General features: G+C 54.0%; 1 protein-coding gene across 1 annotated transcript in view; it reads left to right on the top strand.

The window, feature by feature from the left end:
• The window catches only part of SMG5 (SMG5 nonsense mediated mRNA decay factor), a 32,763-nt gene extending 16,731 nt beyond the window's left edge, over positions 1–16,032 (top strand). The window contains exons 12-22 of the mRNA XM_053278245.1: positions 1,469–2,179; positions 3,716–3,885; positions 5,112–5,187; positions 5,983–6,158; positions 6,924–7,082; positions 8,137–8,196; positions 8,898–9,057; positions 10,386–10,476; positions 11,231–11,305; positions 12,749–12,887; positions 13,780–16,032. Of these exons, the coding sequence (XP_053134220.1) occupies positions 1,469–2,179; positions 3,716–3,885; positions 5,112–5,187; positions 5,983–6,158; positions 6,924–7,082; positions 8,137–8,196; positions 8,898–9,057; positions 10,386–10,476; positions 11,231–11,305; positions 12,749–12,887; positions 13,780–13,863 (1,901 nt within the window). The 3' untranslated portion in view covers positions 13,864–16,032. The remainder of the gene's footprint in view (positions 1–1,468; positions 2,180–3,715; positions 3,886–5,111; positions 5,188–5,982; positions 6,159–6,923; positions 7,083–8,136; positions 8,197–8,897; positions 9,058–10,385; positions 10,477–11,230; positions 11,306–12,748; positions 12,888–13,779) is intronic.
• Positions 16,033–16,995: the final 963 nt, after the last annotated feature.

Below are 16,995 nucleotides of genomic sequence, written 5' to 3'. Positions count from 1 at the left end.
ACATAAGAGCAGCCCTGCTGGATCAGGCCCAAGGAGGCCCATGTAGTCCAGCATCCTCAGTGGCCCACCAGATGCCTCTGGGAAGCCCGCAGGCAAGACGTGGGGGCATGCCCCCTCTCTCCTGCTGTTGCTCCCCTGCAGCTGGTACTGAGAGGCATCTGGCCTCTCTTAAAAACAGGGACGCGGGACTCGTGTACAGCAGCCCCGAGGAGGATGCTCTGAAGGCCCGTCCCTGCAGGGATGTGCTTAGAAGTGCTGCCTGCCGCTGCTCACCGTTGCGGATCGAGGAGCCTTAGCAACGCTTGTGGCCGTCACTTGAAAACTCTCACCCCAGACTGTGCAGCTGTTGGAGAGTCTGACGCGCTGCCTGGGTGGATCCAGATATCAGATGCTGTTTCGTGTAACCGGCGGCAGCGTTCAGCTCCTTTAAGTCCCTGAGCGCTCTTGATCTAATGCGGGTGGATTATAGCCACCCAGTCAATATTAGGGTAGCACTAGACTCACACACACCCCCTTTTAGGAATTCTGGCAGGAACAAGCCACTCCCTAGCAGTCGGCAGCAGCCTGGCCTCAGAGGATCAGGGATCCAGACTTCTTCTCCACAGGGGGACCCCCCCCCATTTCTATTTTCTTTGAAAGAAGTGTGTTTTAGAAGCTGGGAGAAATGGCTTACATTGGAGAAGTGGAGTAGTTCATTTCAGTTCAAAGTTTATTACGGTCTATGACCAGCACAACAAGGGGTGGGGGGAAATACAATTAAAATAAAATATAAATATAAATAACCATTAAAAAGATAACAAGTCAACAGTCTGATTCACCAACAATATTATAACTAAAAAGTTATAGGGGCTAAAAAGTTATAGGGAAGTGGAGTAGATCCTTCATTGTTTATGTGTATATTTACTTTAAAATGAGTTTTGTGCCAAGGAAAGACTTGTACGATTGCTCTTTGTATTTTGGGTAATCTAAAGCCATTTTTATGCCAGGTGCTGTATCACACGTGGCCCTTAAACAGGGATCTCCACATTCAGGCTTGGCTGACTAGCCAGCCATTACTTGTGGTCACCACCAATCCCTGTCCCCGTCTTCTCTCGGATCCTTTCCTGGCATACAGGCAGAGGGCTGTGGAGAGAAGCAGGCCTCCTGTTGTTTGCACTGGGAGATGGGGATGGTAAGAGACGTTGGGAGCTCTCTCCAACTGCTCAGGAATGATTCCTGATGTTCTTTGCCATCTCAGAAATGGCTGTGGAAAAGAAACCTCGGTGTGGTGGGGGGAGCTTTGTGTGGTGCTGGGTGTCCTGCTCACCTGAGGGCTGGGGGCACTCGCCACTGGCGAGCTGGCAAGTGGATTTCAAGATCCCTGCAGTTCAGCCAGTTTGAATTGGTGCCTTTAGCAACTTGCCCTTTGGAGCTCTGAAAAGAGGCTCTCTGAAAAGAGGCTCTCTAAAAGTGTGCCTGTTATTTGCAGAGGAGCTGGAGCCCTCTGCGAACTCCGTTGAGAGAGAAGGCGAGGCAGACTTGACCAATCACCGGCCTGCCGGGGAGCAGAAGAAGGACGACAGCAAGAAGGGCAAGAAATACTCGCGCCTGTCCTGCCTGCGGCGGCGGCGCCACGCCCAGAAAGTGGACGAGAGCGACCTGAGCGAGGGCTTTGACTCCGACTCCAGCCCCGACTCCACCAAGGGCAGCGACGGTTCCGAGACCGGCTCGGAGAAAAGCGACGAGGAGGCGGAGGCGGCTTTCGACGTGGAGACCGACTCGGACATGAACAGCCAGGAGTCGCGCTCGGACCTCGAGGACATGGAGGACGAGCCAGAGGGCGACGGGGGCGGCCACCCCGGGGGCATGCGCAACGGGGCCCGCGAGGCCTCGGACTCTGCGGAAGGTGACGAGGGCAGGCTGGCGGACTCCAAGAGCCCTGGCGTTGCCAAGGCGGACGCCCCGGAGCCCGTGGCCAATGGTCCGGGCTCCTTGGGCCCCAGCGACGCCAGCATAGCCAGCAACCTCCAGGCCATGTCCACACAGCTCTTCCAGACCAAGCGGTGCTTCCGGCTGGCCCCCACTTTCAGCAACGTCCTCCTCAAGCCAAACTGTGAAGCGCCCGCCCAGAAGGAGGCCGGGGGCGGCAAGCCCTGCGTGAACGGCGGCGTGGTGGAAAAGTCCGACGGGGCTGAGCAAGGTCAGAGAGCAGGGCGCAGCGGGGTAGGAAACAAGGGTGTCTCCCCCCACCCAAGTCTCTCAGCCTTCTGCCCACGCAGCGCCATCTCTAAGTGCCCCCCTGGCAAACCTGATTGGTGGCTTGGGGGGTTTGCAGGTGGGCATCCGGGGTGGGGGGTCTTCTCCTTGGGGAGAATTGTCCTCTCTGTGAAGCAGGGTCTGTCTTGGTCTGTGCTGGATAGGAGACGACATGTTTGAATTGGTCTTAACGCTCTTAAGAGACTTCTCTTAGGGGATGGGTCCTCGCTCGGTGGAAGGGCATCTGCTTGCATGCAGAAGGTGCAAGCGCGAATTGTCTCCATTGCTAAGCAAGGTCTGCCCCGGTTTGCATTTGCATGGGAGACATGTAAGCACTGTAAGATATTCCCCTGAGGGGATGAGGTCATAGCCCAGTGGAAGACTATCTGCCTGCTTGCATAAAGAAGGCTCCAAGTTCCCTCCCGGGCAGCATCTTCCAGATAGGCCTGAGAGAGACTCCTGCCGGCAACCTTGGAGAAGCCGCTGCCAGTCTGGGTTGACAGTACTGAGCTAGAGGGACCAAGGGTCTGACTGAGTAAAAGGCAGCTTCCTATGTTCCTATGAGCTGAACAAGATAATCCGCAGGGCTTCCTTTTTAATTCAAAGAACACGTGCATCTTTTGGGGGGAGGGATGGGGCCGTAACTCAGTGGAAGAGCAGCTGCTTTGCATGCAGAAGGTCCCAGGTTCAATCCCTGGTAGCATCTCTGGGTAGGGTTGGGAAAACCACTGGCTGATATTTTGTAGAGCTGCTGCCACTCAGTGTAGACAATGCTGAGCTGGATGGACCAAGAGTCTGACTCCTCATAAGGCAGCTTCCTTGGAGGCAGCTGTGTCCCTGTCCCCTAAGAGGGCGAGCTCTAAATAAGATGATTCCGTGTGCCTCCACCTGAGACATTGACTAGCTTAGGAGAAACTGTTTGTAAAACATGCTGATATACAAATCTGACAAATATTTATATACTGCTTTTCAACAAAAACTTCCCCAAGCAGTTTACATAAACGTAAATAGCTCCTTGTCCCCAAAGGGCTCACAATCTTAAAAAAGAAACATAAGGCAGACACCAGCAACAGCCACTGGAGGGGTGCTGTGCTGGGGCTGGATAGTGCCAGTTGCTCCCCCCCTGCTCAATCGAGAACTGCCACTTTCAAAAGGTGCCTGTGTGTCACACACATAGTCTCCCACTTGAATGCCAACCAGGACAGACCCTGATTAGTAAAGGGGCCAATTCATGCTTGCCGCCACAAAACCAGCTCTCCCCGCTCTTCCTACCAATGTAAATGCCGGCAAGCATTCTGTAATCCCACCTTGATTAATCCACAGGCGAGGCTTCCAGAGGGCCACACACAAGCCCCTTAGCAAGGGGGATGGGAGTCCTCTGCCGAGTCCTCTTTCCCCCTTCCCGTGGTGTGATGCTTTCCCCCTTGCTGAGATCCACGCATTTCTCATTCTCACCGTGCCGTTTCTCTTGTGGCCCCAGATGATGTTTCCGAGTCGGAAGAAAGCGTCTGCAGTAACAAGTCCTGCAGGAACGAGCGTTCTCTGCAGGAGAAGCTGGAGATCATAACCCACGAGGGGCTCCTGCCGACGGTCAAGGTGTTCCTCGACTGGCTGAGAACAAACACGGACCTCATCATCATGTGTGCACAGGTAGGAGGGCGAGAGGGGAGAATCCTTGTTTCTTAGTTTATTTCAGACTCCCAAGTTGGTTCAGGTGGTGTCGATGAAGATGTGTGTGATGTTTATCAACGTCAGGTTGATCAAACAGTTGAACCTTGGAACTTGGGTTACACACCTTAACAGAAAAAAGTCGGCCCCCGTTGGCCCAAGGTGTACAGTGCTAATCTGACTCCTCTTTGGCTGTGTCGGTGAGTCTGCAAAATGCAAAAGGTGGAAACCGTATTTCAGGCACTCCATTTTCAAGCACGTTTTCTTAATGCTGGAGGTCGTAGGCTGCTTTGTCTCTTGCCTTTCCGCTTATAGGAGGTGCTCAAAGTGGTTAACGATGACGGTTAAAAACCCATTTAAACGCCATATGACCTGCAAATGAAACCGTGCCATGGTTTGGCCTTCTGCAGGAACAAGCCTTGTGCCTGCACACCACCTCCGTCTCCTATAGGGAGGGGGCCGTAGCTCACTTGTAGACCGCCTTCTTCTCATGCAGGAAGACCTGGATCCAGTCCGTGGCAGCATCTTCAGGCAGGGCTGAGGAAGACTCCCCTGAAGCCACGGAGAGCTGCTGCCAGCCAGCGTAGACAATCCTGAGTGAGATGTACGCAGGGGTATCACTCGGAACAAGGCAGCTTCCTACGAGCATCTATATCTCTGTGGAAGAGCATCTGCTTTGAATGGAGAAGGTCCCAGGTTCAGTTCCTGGCGGCATCTCCGGGTAGGGCTGGGAAAGACTCCTGCTTGGAACCTCAGAGAGTGGCTGCCAGTCGGTGCAGGCGATGCTGGCCAAATAGATGAAGGGGCGATTCGACACAAGGCAGCTTCCTGTGCTGCTGCTGCTCCTCTCACAGGCTCAGGCCATGGCTTGCTGTCCTAGTTTGGAAAGAGCGTGCAAGCCCTGCGGCTTTCGGCTTATATGTAGAGATGTGGCCATGAACTATGGTTCAGTCGCCAATGAAAGCGGAGTGTGTGAGCGAAGGAAGGAATGCATAAGCACCTGGACTCCTGGTATCAGCTGTAGCTGTGAGCTGAGCGCATCCCATTTGATCTTCTCAACCCTGTGGGAGGAGAGTGAGTTAGAGAGGTAGTGACTGGGCCAAGATAGCTTCATGGCTGAGCAGAGACTCGAGTCCAGATTTCTGTTGGGTCCAAGGCTTTCTGGCTTCCACATCCAGCTTCTGTTTGCCTGCTGTGTCTCCCCACAGAGCTCTCAGAGTTTATGGAACCGACTCTCGGTCCTCCTGAACCTGCTTCCTTCCGCTGGAGACCTGCAAGACTCAGGTAACTGTACAAGAATATTCTCTTTCTGGTTGCTGCTCCCGCCCTCTTCAAATTTGCGATTCTTATGAAGTCCAAACTCCTCTGTCAGCGTTTGGGCCTAGCTTTCCTTCAAAACGATATAGAGCCAGGGTTCTCAGATGTTGTTGGACTCCCCATTATGAGAGTTTTAGTCCTCCAACATCTGTTTTGAAATGGGGAAATTATTGTATTTGATTTTAGTTTTTGTAAACCAATGTGAGAGTTGTGTTGAGGTGGTACAAAAATATGTCCGATCTGGGAACCCAAGCTTTGAGAATCCCTGTATATTAAGTTGGATAACTCCTGATATTGAGGATCAGTGTTGGCTGAGAACAGGCACAGACACAAGAGCAGCTGCAGAACGGGAGATTTATTCTGATGCGTCTTGATACTTTTTCTTTCTTAAGTTCCATCTGCTTAAGGCTTTGGAAAGAGAGAAGCTCTTCCAGGCAGTCCAGTGAGAACATTTCGTGAGAACAATAACTTGTCGAAACACGTTGGAACAAATATTCCCTTCTGTATCTGCTCTTGCTTCAACATCCTTGGCAGAAAAGTGCTCAAAACGAAACCCAGGCTTTTTTCTTAATCTTTAGCCGTCTTAAGAGAGAGAGAGTGTGTGTGTTTTGAAAAAGGAAAATTATCATATTTGAATTTAGTTATTGTAAACCAATGTGGGAGTTGTGTTTAGGCAGTATAAAAATATGTCCGATCTGGGAACCGAAGCTTTGAGAACCCCTGTATGTTAAGCGGTGGTTCTTTCCCGCCCTGTGATTGCAGGACTGTTTCTTTGTAATGAGGTGAAGAGCATTCTTCCGGGATGCGAGCTTCCAGACCTGAGCGCCTGCTTGCTGCTCCCAGAAGACGTGGCCCTCCGCAACCTCCCTCCACTGAAGAATGCACACAAGAGGCTCAACTTTGAGCAGGACAGGCCGGCCCTCACCGAAGTGGAGGAGGTGAGCACCTGGTTGCTGGTATATCCTGGCTTCAAGCCAAGCACCTTGTTTGGGACCGGGAAGATAGGGAACCTAAGAGGGTAGAGCCTTTGTTCCACCCATTAAAGCACAGTACGTCGGGAAGAAATACGCTAGTTAATATTACAGGAGAACCTCATTATTCGTGGAACCACTATTTACAGTTCTGCATGTCCGCAGGCTGTCTCATTGATATTCGTTTTCAGTATCTGCGGATACAAAGGACTTAAAAACCCATGTATCCGCAGTTCCTAGAGGGCCGGAAGTGACCGCGGAGGGAGTTCCCTTCCACCCACCATTGTGGCTCCTTTCCTCACAAAAATGGACTTTTGTTTTTTTTTTAAAACCACTGTTTTCGGTGATTTTTTCCATGATTTGTGGGCACATTTAGGGTCATTCCTGGGCCCATGGGGAGATTCCTGGCCACAAACCGACTTACAGAGCACGCCACAGTAAGCGTTTTTAGGGTTATTCTGCCATTGTTGGGATGTTGTTTTCCCTTTCCCCCTCCACTCCGGAACCTAACCCCCCTTTCCCTATAGCAGTAATGACTCGTTACTCGTGGCAGAAGGCGAGGGATGGGACCCCTGCGAGGAACGGGGTTCTCCTGTGGTATCTCATTAGGAGCCAGCAATGTGTCGTGGTTAGAGCAGAGGAGGGGCAACTTGGGCTTTGCCGCTGTTGCCGTACTACAACCCCCACGATCCCCTGCGGCAACTGATTTCCCCTCTTCTCTCCCCCCGCCAGTCTGTGGTTCGCATCTGTTGCATCCGGAGCTTTGGCCACTTCATCACCCACTTGCAAGGCAGCATCCTGCAGTTCAACTCTGAGGTCGGGATCTTCATCAGCATCGCCCAGTCGGAGCAGGACAGCCAGGTGCAGCAGGCCCAGGCCCAGTTCCGCATGGTAAGCCTTTTGGGGGGGGGGGCATATAGTGGGCAGAGCCAGACCGTTTGAACTGGGAGCAAAATAGCCCTGCTGCATCTTGGCCAGATTCCTCCTCCTCCTCTTCCTCTTCCTCCTGCTGTGTGATTTGGCTGCGGAATTGGGTGCGTTGCACAGAACTCCCCCTTCTTGAGAGTCACTTGTGTTAGCTCTCTCTCAAATGCAAGCCCCCCCCCGCCCCCGAGGCCTGATGGAGTGAGAGGAAAAAATATGCCGCCAGTTTCTGATTAAATGCAAAGGCATGAAGGGCTTTAGACCACCTCCAGCCTCAGAGGCAAGATGCCTCTAAATCCCAGTGGCAGAGGAGCATAGGAAGCTGCCTTATACCGAGTCAGTCCCTTGGTCCAGACTGGCAGCGGCTTCTCCAGGGTTGTAGGCAGGAGTCTCTCCCGGCCCCATCTTGGAGATGCTGCCAGGGAGGGAACTTGGGACCTGGAACCTACATGCTCTGTAAGATATTACGTGTGAGCACTGTAAGATATCCCCCTTAGGGGATCAGAAGATTCCATGTTCCCTCCCTGGCAGCATCTCCAAGACAGGGCTGAGATAAGACTCCTGTTGCAACCTTGGAGAAGCCGCTGCCCGTCTGTATTGACAATACTGAGCTAGATGGACCAATGGCCTGACTCAGTTTACGGCAGCTTCCTAGGTTCCTGTTCTGAGTGTGGGCCCATTCGGACGCCACTTTCCTGGCCCGCGTGATTGGAAGGGGGTGGGGTGCTGAGAAGGCCAACGAAAGGGAAATCTTGACCACCCTCCCAGCGGGCCGCTTGACCGCACAGGAGTGGGCCCTTCGTCCGAACGGGAGGGCACTGAGACATCCCAACAGGCGCGTGTGCTCAGGATGTTCCCTTTCGAATTGTGTGGGCCAGCAAGAAACGTAACATTGTGACAGGCATATAAGATGCAAGAGAACAAGGGGTGTCAAGGTGTGCACATTCTACAGTGAGGAGTCCAGTGTGCTCTCCCGCAGCAGTCGGGGGTGTGTGATGCGCAATGTCCTCTCTGCCCCTAGGCTGCCGAAGAAGCTCGCCGGAACCGGCTGATGAGAGACATGGCCCAGCTCCGGCTGCAGGTACGGCCGGGGGGCTGCCCAGGAGTGGAGCCAGAGAGGCCGCGGAAACCTCCAGGCACCCAGAGGGGTGGTGGGTTTAGGGTTGCCACCCCTCCTCGGGTCTGATATTCCGGCAGGTCTGAGTCGAGGGTTCCTGTGTAGGCGGGTCCAGTGCTGATTCCGGGCTGGAGGAGGGTCCAACGAGCCAGCCTGGCTGGTCAAGGTGTGGCCGGACGTGTGGGTCTGAGCCCCACACTGTGAGGACGGTGTGGAGTGTTCTCTCCTTTGCAGAGGGGCTGTAGCTCCAGTTGCAACACCCACGCCTTGTGTAGAGGTTCTTCAGACCCATAGCTGGGGTTAAGGTGGTCCTGTCCACCCAAAATATTCTTCCCTTTTTCAGTTTTCAAATGTTGCTTGCACGCGGGAGTAATGGAGGCCAGTCAAGCTCCTCCTCCTCTTTGGTGCCTCACCCCCAAAGCTAGGCTTTCTACGGGCCCTGATTCTTCGAGGTTCAGCCCCCGGCAGTTTCACCTTCACTCTGGGCAAGAGTCAGGAGCAAGCCCAAGCCGGCTGCGGCAGGCAGTGCTCAGCTCGTGGCCACCGCCGGCAGCTTCCTCTGTCTGTGTTGAGATCCGCCCCGGCTTGCCGCCCTGCTTGGCAACTGAGTGGGGCAGCTTGGCGGATCCGTCCCTCACGCCTCTCCACTTCCTTCTCTCCCCCAGCTGGAGGTGTTGCAGTTGGAAGGGAGCCTCCAGCAGCCCAAGGCCCAGTGCGTCATGTCCCCCTACCTGGTCCCCGACACCCAGGCGCTCTGCCAGCATCTCGGCACCATCCGGCAGCTGGCCGCCAGTGGGAGGTTCATCGTCATCATCCCGCGGACGGGTAAGTCCATGCCCCAAGCGGAGCGGACCTTCCCTGCGTCCTCCTCCTGCCTGGAACAGCAGAGAGTCCCCATGCTCTGAGTATTTTTGTCTGGCAGGGGTGGGGCTTATTGCTGAGCATGGATGTGGCCCCTTAGAGCAGGGGCTCCAACAGGGGGTGCTTGTACCCCTAGGGGGACCTGGTGGGGTCCCAAGAGGGAATTGAAGCCCTTGAGCTTCCCCACCCTGTAGCCATGCGATTTGTTCCCCATTGGAGGATCACCGGCTTGAAGCCAACATGCCCCCAGCAATGTGTCCGCTACAGGAGGAGAGGGAGGAGGTTGAAGACCCTCCTCCTCTGCTCCCGATTGGCTGGCTGCATATGAACATAACAGATATTTATAGACCTCTTTTTAACCAAAGTTCCCAAAGCGATTTACATAGATATAAATGAAATGGCTCCCTGTCCGCAAAGGGCTCACAATCTTAAAAAAGAAACACAAGATAAACACCAGCAACAGCCACTGGAGGGGTGCTGTGCTGGGGATGGATCGGGCCAGTTGCTCTCCTCCGGCTCAGTCAAGAGAATCGCCACTTTCAAAAAGTGCCTCTTAGCTCAGTTAGCAGAGATCCTATTAATACTAGTCCTATTAATCTCAGTGGGAGTACTCATGAGTCTGGCTATGAGCCAGTGACTGGAGTAGCCTGTCTCATAACAGTAGTGTGTGTTTGTGTCGGTCATTCACTCACACTCAAATCAAAGTCAAAACGCTTCCAGTTGAAGGCTGAAAACTGAAATCTCCGTTAGATAGCTTGACTAAATTCCTGGCATATCTTCCATGCAGCCACGCAGAACTCAGCAACATTTAAGCTTGATTCAGACATGATGCTGTACAAGTGTACAGATGTCTCTACGCTCATACATGTGTTTGTGTGAATGACGGCACCTGTGTTTGTTTTAAAACGGAACCTGGACCCAGGCCCTCAAAAGCATGGCGCAGTTAGGAAGTGTACTCCTGTGCCTGCACTCAATTTAACGTGTGAATGCCTGTCCTTTGTGTACACTCGTACGAGTTCTGAACATAATGTGTGAATGGACCTTTAGTGGCACTCCTGGATGCTTCTCTAATAAGAGAAATTATAAGTAAAATTCATCAGTGTGCTGTATGCAACAAGGGGAGAGTTAAGCTTCTTCTTAGATCGTGATAACACTCACTATCTAAAAATCTCTAATGGGGTCTGTTAGCTGAAAGTTTATGACGGAAGTTGTACGCCGGTCGGAAAAGGTTGGCATCTCCATTCTTGGGGGAAGCAGCTCATGCGTCCCCTTTGCCTTTGTTTCTTCCTTAGTCATTGATGGCTTGGACTTCCTGAAGAAGGAGAATGCGGGTGCCCGCGACAGCATCCGATATTTAGAAGCGGAATTTAAAAAGGGAAACAGGTAGGATTCCCACCCTCCGCCCCTGGATGTTCTGCCTTCCACTTGGCCTTTCAGGTCTCTTAGTGGTGCATTCATTGCTGTCGTCCTCTTCTTCTCCTGCCTTCCACTTTCCCCGGCATGATGGACAATTCTAGTCTTTGTAGGTATAGACACGTCACGGCACCCTATACAAATGTGCGTGTTCAGACAAACCATTAATAAGCTCCCCCTTATGACTTTGCCTGGCAACCGAGTCACCTGGGGCTGCCCAGGTCAAAGGCCGTGTGCACGAGACATTCTCAGGCCCCTTTTTGACCCCTCAGGTACCCGACAAAAGGAGGTACTTTTTCACACCGTGCCTAATTGTGTGAAATTATGGAGGGGTGCGGTGCTGGGGATGGAGAGGGCCGGTCGCTCCCCCTGCTAAACATAAGAGAATCACCACTGGAAAAGGCGCATCTTTGCTCAGTGATCTTTTCACACGGACTGGCCGTGTGTCCAACACAGGTGTCGGCATCTTTAACAGGTGGACATGGCCTCTGAGACGAAGTGCTTGCCGGAGCTGGTTTTCCATCCCCGGCTCAGCCTTGACCTTGCCGTGCTGGCCTTGGGCAGCTCTTTCAAAGTCTGTGCTTCTCTCCCCCGTAAAGTGGGGCTGGCCAGTGCTCCCTCCTCGCAGGAACCGCGCAGAAAGGTTGCCACGCGCGTGTCAAATCCAGCCACACTGTAGACGCGGCTGAATCACACGGTCACTGAGCCTCCTTCTTGCCCCCAGGTACATTCGCTGCCAAAAGGAAGCCGGGAAGAACTTTGAGAGGCATAAGCTGAAGAGGCAGGACTTGGACGCTTGGTAAGTTGGGCCTTCAGCCTCTCTCGATGGAGTCACGCGGTCAGGAATATGTGCCGCCTTTCAACGAAAGGTTCTGGAGGAGGCTTATGTCGTTGCCGATCTGTGTTCTGCTGGCCGTAGGGAGGGGCAAGGGAGGCCACCGAATCCCCCCTCCCTGGATATTGGACATCCGCCTCTGCCCCCACACCCTGCTCCCCCTGGCTTCAGAGACCTCACCAGACATCCCTGGCACTCCTTCAAGTGCACCTTCACCATTCCAAGAGCTAGAAACTTGCTTTATCTTAATATTAATTTTTTTTAAGCAGTTTCTCAAGGTGCTGAATACACACACATATATTTATATTTATTATTTATGTTTATATTTATAGTGGGTGATGGGGGGAGACGGGTTTTTCACTACCTCCTTTTGGACACGTTTGGAATATTTGCAAATTGTGAACACTTTCTCCCAAGTGCCTTGCAGAACTGTTATGGGGGGAGCTTAGGTATTCCTCAAAATATCAATAATAGACCATTTCCCTCCAGTCCCGTCCCGTCCCATCCCACCCACCCCCGGGAATGTGCTGCTGCAAAGGATGCAAGAGGACAGGGTAGGCTGAGTGTGTATTGGACCATGCTTTCGGTTCACATGGGTCGAGGCCCGGTCCCATGGAGGCCTGGTGGCCTATAACAGGAATTCTCAGCATTGGGGCTCCAGATGTTCTTGGACTTCAACTCCCATAATCCCCAGCCCCAGTAGCCTTTGGTTGGGAAATATGGGAGTTGAAGTCCAAGAACATCTGGGGACCCAACGTTGAGAATCCCTGGCCTATAACATGCCCCAGGATCCTAGTAGCCCTTGCATCACGGTCCAGGTCCTTGCCATCTCCCACGAGTAATGCAAGTAGTGGTTTTTTGGAAGTCAGTGACAGAAAACCAACCAGCAGCACGGGGAAGCCCGCCAAAATGGCCACACGAATTGGGCTTCACACTAAATTGGGACGGATTTGATCCGACCTCAAATCAGCCCCTTCGTTTAAGGGGCCATTGGATTCGTGGTCCAATCTGCAACTCGCGCCCGATTTGATGCGAATCGGCTTGTGCGCGAATCGAAGTGCACATCCCTAGGATTGGGTTCTAGGCTAAACTTGCCCAAGCCGCAGCTCATCTGAACACTTTCTCTGGTGCCCAGAACTGAGCCTCTGGAGGGAGGGCGGGAGGATGATGAACAGGAGGCTTTGTCTCCAGTCACAAGCGTTCGGGAAACAAAGGAACACCTCAGCTGGCACAGCGGCCAGCCGGCCACGTAGCTTGTGCCTGAGCAGACGTAGCAAAGCTGGGCTGCAGGCCACGAGGCTTGCTCTCCCAGAGGCAGAGCGCGGCACCCAAAGCCAAGCCGGGAAAGCAATAATGGTGGGCATTCTTGCTTCTTTCTCCCTCCCTCTCTCTATGCAAACGGAGCAGGAACCTCTACAAGATACTGGACAGCTGCAAACAGCTGACGGCGTCTCAGGGGGGCGGTGAAGACGACACCACAGGGATGGTGACCATCATCACAGGCTTGCAGCTGGAGGACCTGAGCAAGCTTTCTGCACCCATGCAGGTGGGGCTTCTGCTCAGAACGCAAAGGGTTTGTGGTGCTTTTTGGGGTGTGTGGAAGAGAAGCTAAGAACAGCCCTGCTGGGTCAGGCCCAAGGCCTATCTAGTCCTGCATCCTGTTTCCCACAGTGACCCACCAGATACCTCTTGAGAAGTTCACAGGCAAGAGCTGAGGGCATGCCCTCTCTCCTGTTGTTACTCCCCTGCAACTGGTATTCGGAGGCATCCTGCCTCTGAGGCCACCTGACTAGTAGCCACTGATAGACCTCTCCTCCATGAATTTATCTAAACCCCTCTTGAAGCCCTCCAGCCTGTTGGCTGTCACCACATCTTGTGGCAGAGAGTTCCTTAGGTGGATTATGCATTGTGTGGGAAAGCATTTCCTTTTGTCAGTCCTAAATTTCTCGGCAGTTTCCTGGGATGCTTCTAGTGTTAGGCGAGAGGGAGAAAAATTCGGTCTGCCTTAGCCTGACCTTTACTATAGGAACATAGGAAGCTGCCATATACTGAGCCAGGCCATTGGTCTATCTAGCTCAGTACTGTCTTCACAGACTGGCAGCAGCTTCTCCCAGGTTGCAGGCAGGAATCTCTCTCAGCCCTGTTTTGGAGATGCTGCCAGGGAGGGAACTTGGAACCTTCTGCTCTTCCCAGAGCAGCTCCATCCCCGGAGGGGAAGATCTTGCAGGGCTCCCACTTCTAGTCTCCCATTCATATGCAACCAGGGCAGACCCTACTTAGCTAAGGGGACAAGTCATGCTTGCTGCCACAAGACCAGCTCTCCTCTGGACTATGAACTAGGGTGGTTAAAACCAGGGTCGAAACCACCCCCGTAACTTCCCATGGTGGTTCTTTTTTTGTTGTTGTTGTTCCCAATCGCTCCCTCCTTCTCCCCGTAGTCGGCAATCCAGGCCGTGGCCAACGCCAGCGTGGAAGTAAAGAACGTTCTGGAGTTCTACAAGCAGTGGAAGGAAATGGGTTGAAGAAGGGAGCAGCAGTTGGGTTGGTTGAAGCTCTGTCTCCGGGCACGCAGCGTTGGAACGAAAGAAGAAAATACAGGTGACATTTGGACACGAAGCCGCCGCCGCCGCCGCCGCCACCCATGAATCCAAGCAGCCGGGCGTGTGCGCGCAACGGGAACACCCCCCCTTCCGCCATCACCTCCCCTCTCACGGAAGGGACGACAGCCCCGCCGCTCTGAGAAGAGAGGCGGCTCTCTGCCAGGCGGAGGAGGGACGGGCGCCTTCCTCCCCGCTGACGGGGGGACGGGGCGGGGCGCTGGCGGGTGGGAGGCGCGCCATCCATCTCCAAACAGCTTGCTTGGTTGCTCGTCGTCGGAAATCCGAGGCCAGCTTTTTCACCTGCGCTTCAAACAAAACGGGGCGGGTGGCGGGGAGAGGTTGCCCTGTCTCCCCACCGCCTCCACACTGCAGAAGCCGGGGTCCGAGAGAGCCGGCGGTCCTAAGGGAGGGGGCCAGGATCCACAGGAGGCTCTGGAGGGATCTGGTGGTGGGGAGGTGGACGTGCTCTCTCCATCATCATCGTTCCTCCCACCACCACCACCACCACTTTTTCTTCCCTGTGTGTGTGTGTGTGTGTGTGTTAAAGGACGCTTAGTGAACTTCCTGCCCTTTTCGGTTTTCCCCTTAGCGGGTTCTCGGCCTCCAGATAGCGAAAAGATGTCCAGATGGCAAGGGAGCGGTCTTTTCTAAGTGAAGCAAATTGGCTCTTTTAGGAGAAATTTTAGGAAGAATTGAATTATTTATTTTTGTTCTTTTGCGGTTAGCAAAGCAGGGGGAGAATTAGCTGTAAAAAGGAAACAAAATGACCCCCACGCTCCCTTTCCTCTCCCTCTCAGATTTCTTGTGCCCCCCCCTCCCCCTTGTAAATTGACACATTTCGTGAGTCGTGACTTGGGCTGTGTGAACACCCCTTCCCATCGCCTCCTTCTTCCCCCTGGCAAATGTGCCACCGCCTTGCCACCACCCTTCCTTTCCCCCGTGCCCTGGGAGTCGGTGGTTATACAGTGGTGACCGTCTGCTTCTCTGGTTTAGGGCTCTTTGCACAGACACAGACAGCTTTGTCCTAAGGAAGCGCTCTTTGGCATGTGGGGAGAGAGCGAGCGAGAGCCCACCCTTTGGGGACGCCTTTTTTTGCGAGGGAAAAAGGTGGCCTGCATCACAAGGCTGGGAGGAAGCCGAGCTCCCGTGGGCTCTGTCTGCCTCGAGTATTCTGCATCTCTCTCTCCTTTGGGGTGTCAAGATCCCAAGGAAAGAAGAGGGGACAAAAGCGGGCAGCTGAAGCTCTCGAGTAAATGCTCCGTGGCCCAGAGGGGATATCCACACAACATCTGCCTCTCTGGGTGTCCCTCCTTGGACCCGCCTTGGGGGTTTTGCCAGTGCCAGTGTATTTGTTCAGAAGTCCGCCAAGGCAGCAACCGAAAAGAGGCAGCTGTTGGCACTGGGTTGTTTCTGGGAGTGTTTTGGGAGGGGGCCTGATACCTTCTACCCTTCCGTGCAGCAAGCCATGGCTCTCTCCGCCCCCCCAAACCCCAGACCTGCAGCACTCTGGGAAGGGTTGCTGCTCCGAAGGTTCAGAAACCGTTCTGCTCTCCTCTAGGTCCCGGGAGGGAGACGGGTCCGCTCCAGTTCTCTTCTGCGTGGTGCACGGAGGAGCAGGGCAAATCGCCCGGTGCAGAACTCCTTGGGTTTTTAAAATTCGGGCCCGAGCCCCTACCCGCCCCCACTTGGTTTTCTCGGGAAGGCCATCTCAGAAGCTGCTCAGGTGGTGTCTGGGCTGTCCCGTGCAATCTTGAGTAGCAGTGGAGATTTTGTCCTTGGCCCTTGCCTTCCGCTTTGCTTGCTCTCCCCTTTATAATAGATTTGTGTTTGTTTTTAAATGTGGGGGTAGCCACAAGCTCCCCGCCTTTTCCGCCGCTTCCATCTCTCCGCATCAGACACACAAAGCATTTTGCGGGGGAAACTCTTCATGGCTTCCGCTCTGTCCTATCCGTTGGACATCTGTTTCACCCGGGGAAGCAGAGCCAGAGTCGGTCGGGTCCGTGACTGGCTTCCAGTGGGTTCCCTTCCTTTGGGGTCCATTTCTCTTTCTCGCCTCCCCAGCTATCTTGGAAATAAAGCGGTCCTCAGCCATTTCTCCGTGAGGCTCTTCTCTCGACAAAGGGCTTCACGCCTCAGTCACCTGCTCGTTCGGTTGAACAGTGTTCCTTCCGCGAGGTTTTTCCAAAGGGAATCTGGGGTGTAGAATCTCTCCGTTATACTTGAAAATGGCGAAGCAGAGAGAGAGAGTGTGTGTGTGTGTGTGTGGTGGGGGGCAGTCACGCAGGCTCTGGTGGGAGCTTGGAGCCAGATGAGGTCACGGAGCTGAGGGGAGGCCGCCAGGGTCACGTCCAGAAACAACAGCTTGCATCCTTCGGCAATCGCAAAGAATGATCTTGGCGGAAGAGATCGCAGAGTCCTGGACGGGAGTCGCCTTGGAGTGGAGGAGTTAGAGAAAACACGTGGTCTGGCAGCGGGGTGGGGGGTTTGTACGGAATGGGGATTTTAAACGGGGGGTGGGGTGGGGTAAACATGTTGGCCGTACCACTTACAACCTACCAAGCAGCCCAGCCGCTTTTTGGTCTTCTGCCAGGCAGTCAAGATGCCTGGCCTGGCCTGGCCCGGCCCTACCGAAGGTCAGAGGTGCCCCCCACCCAGCTGCTGACAGGGCCACCCCACCCCACCCGGGCCGGCGGGCTGCAATTTTGTGTAGGTCTGATCTGTGCGTTTGTGGAGTTGAAATGTGTTCGGGGGGCGGGGGGGTGGAAGCGGGGAATGGGGAGAAGACACTGTATTGCCATAATAAACATTAGTGAAACGGAAGCCCTCTTGGTACTTTGAAGAGAAGTCACGAACGGGGCGAGGGTTTGGCTGTGGCTGGCCGACGGAGCCAAGATGGGTGGAAGTTCCCCTGCAAGTGGTCCCGGATGGCCCACATCGGCACCAGCTCCTCCTGCTGCGGTTGGGGACCTCTGCTCACCCCGAGAGCAGAACTGCCCAAGGAAACAGGGGTACCTCTCTTGACAGGCTCTTGAACGGGGAATAAGGCTGCTCATC

The sequence above is a fragment of the Hemicordylus capensis genome, chromosome 14 (genome assembly GCF_027244095.1).
Source record: "Hemicordylus capensis ecotype Gifberg chromosome 14, rHemCap1.1.pri, whole genome shotgun sequence".
NCBI lineage: Eukaryota > Metazoa > Chordata > Lepidosauria > Squamata > Cordylidae > Hemicordylus > Hemicordylus capensis.
The sequence above is the reverse complement of the archived record's forward strand: the minus strand, read 5'-3'. Positions and strand labels throughout refer to the sequence as shown.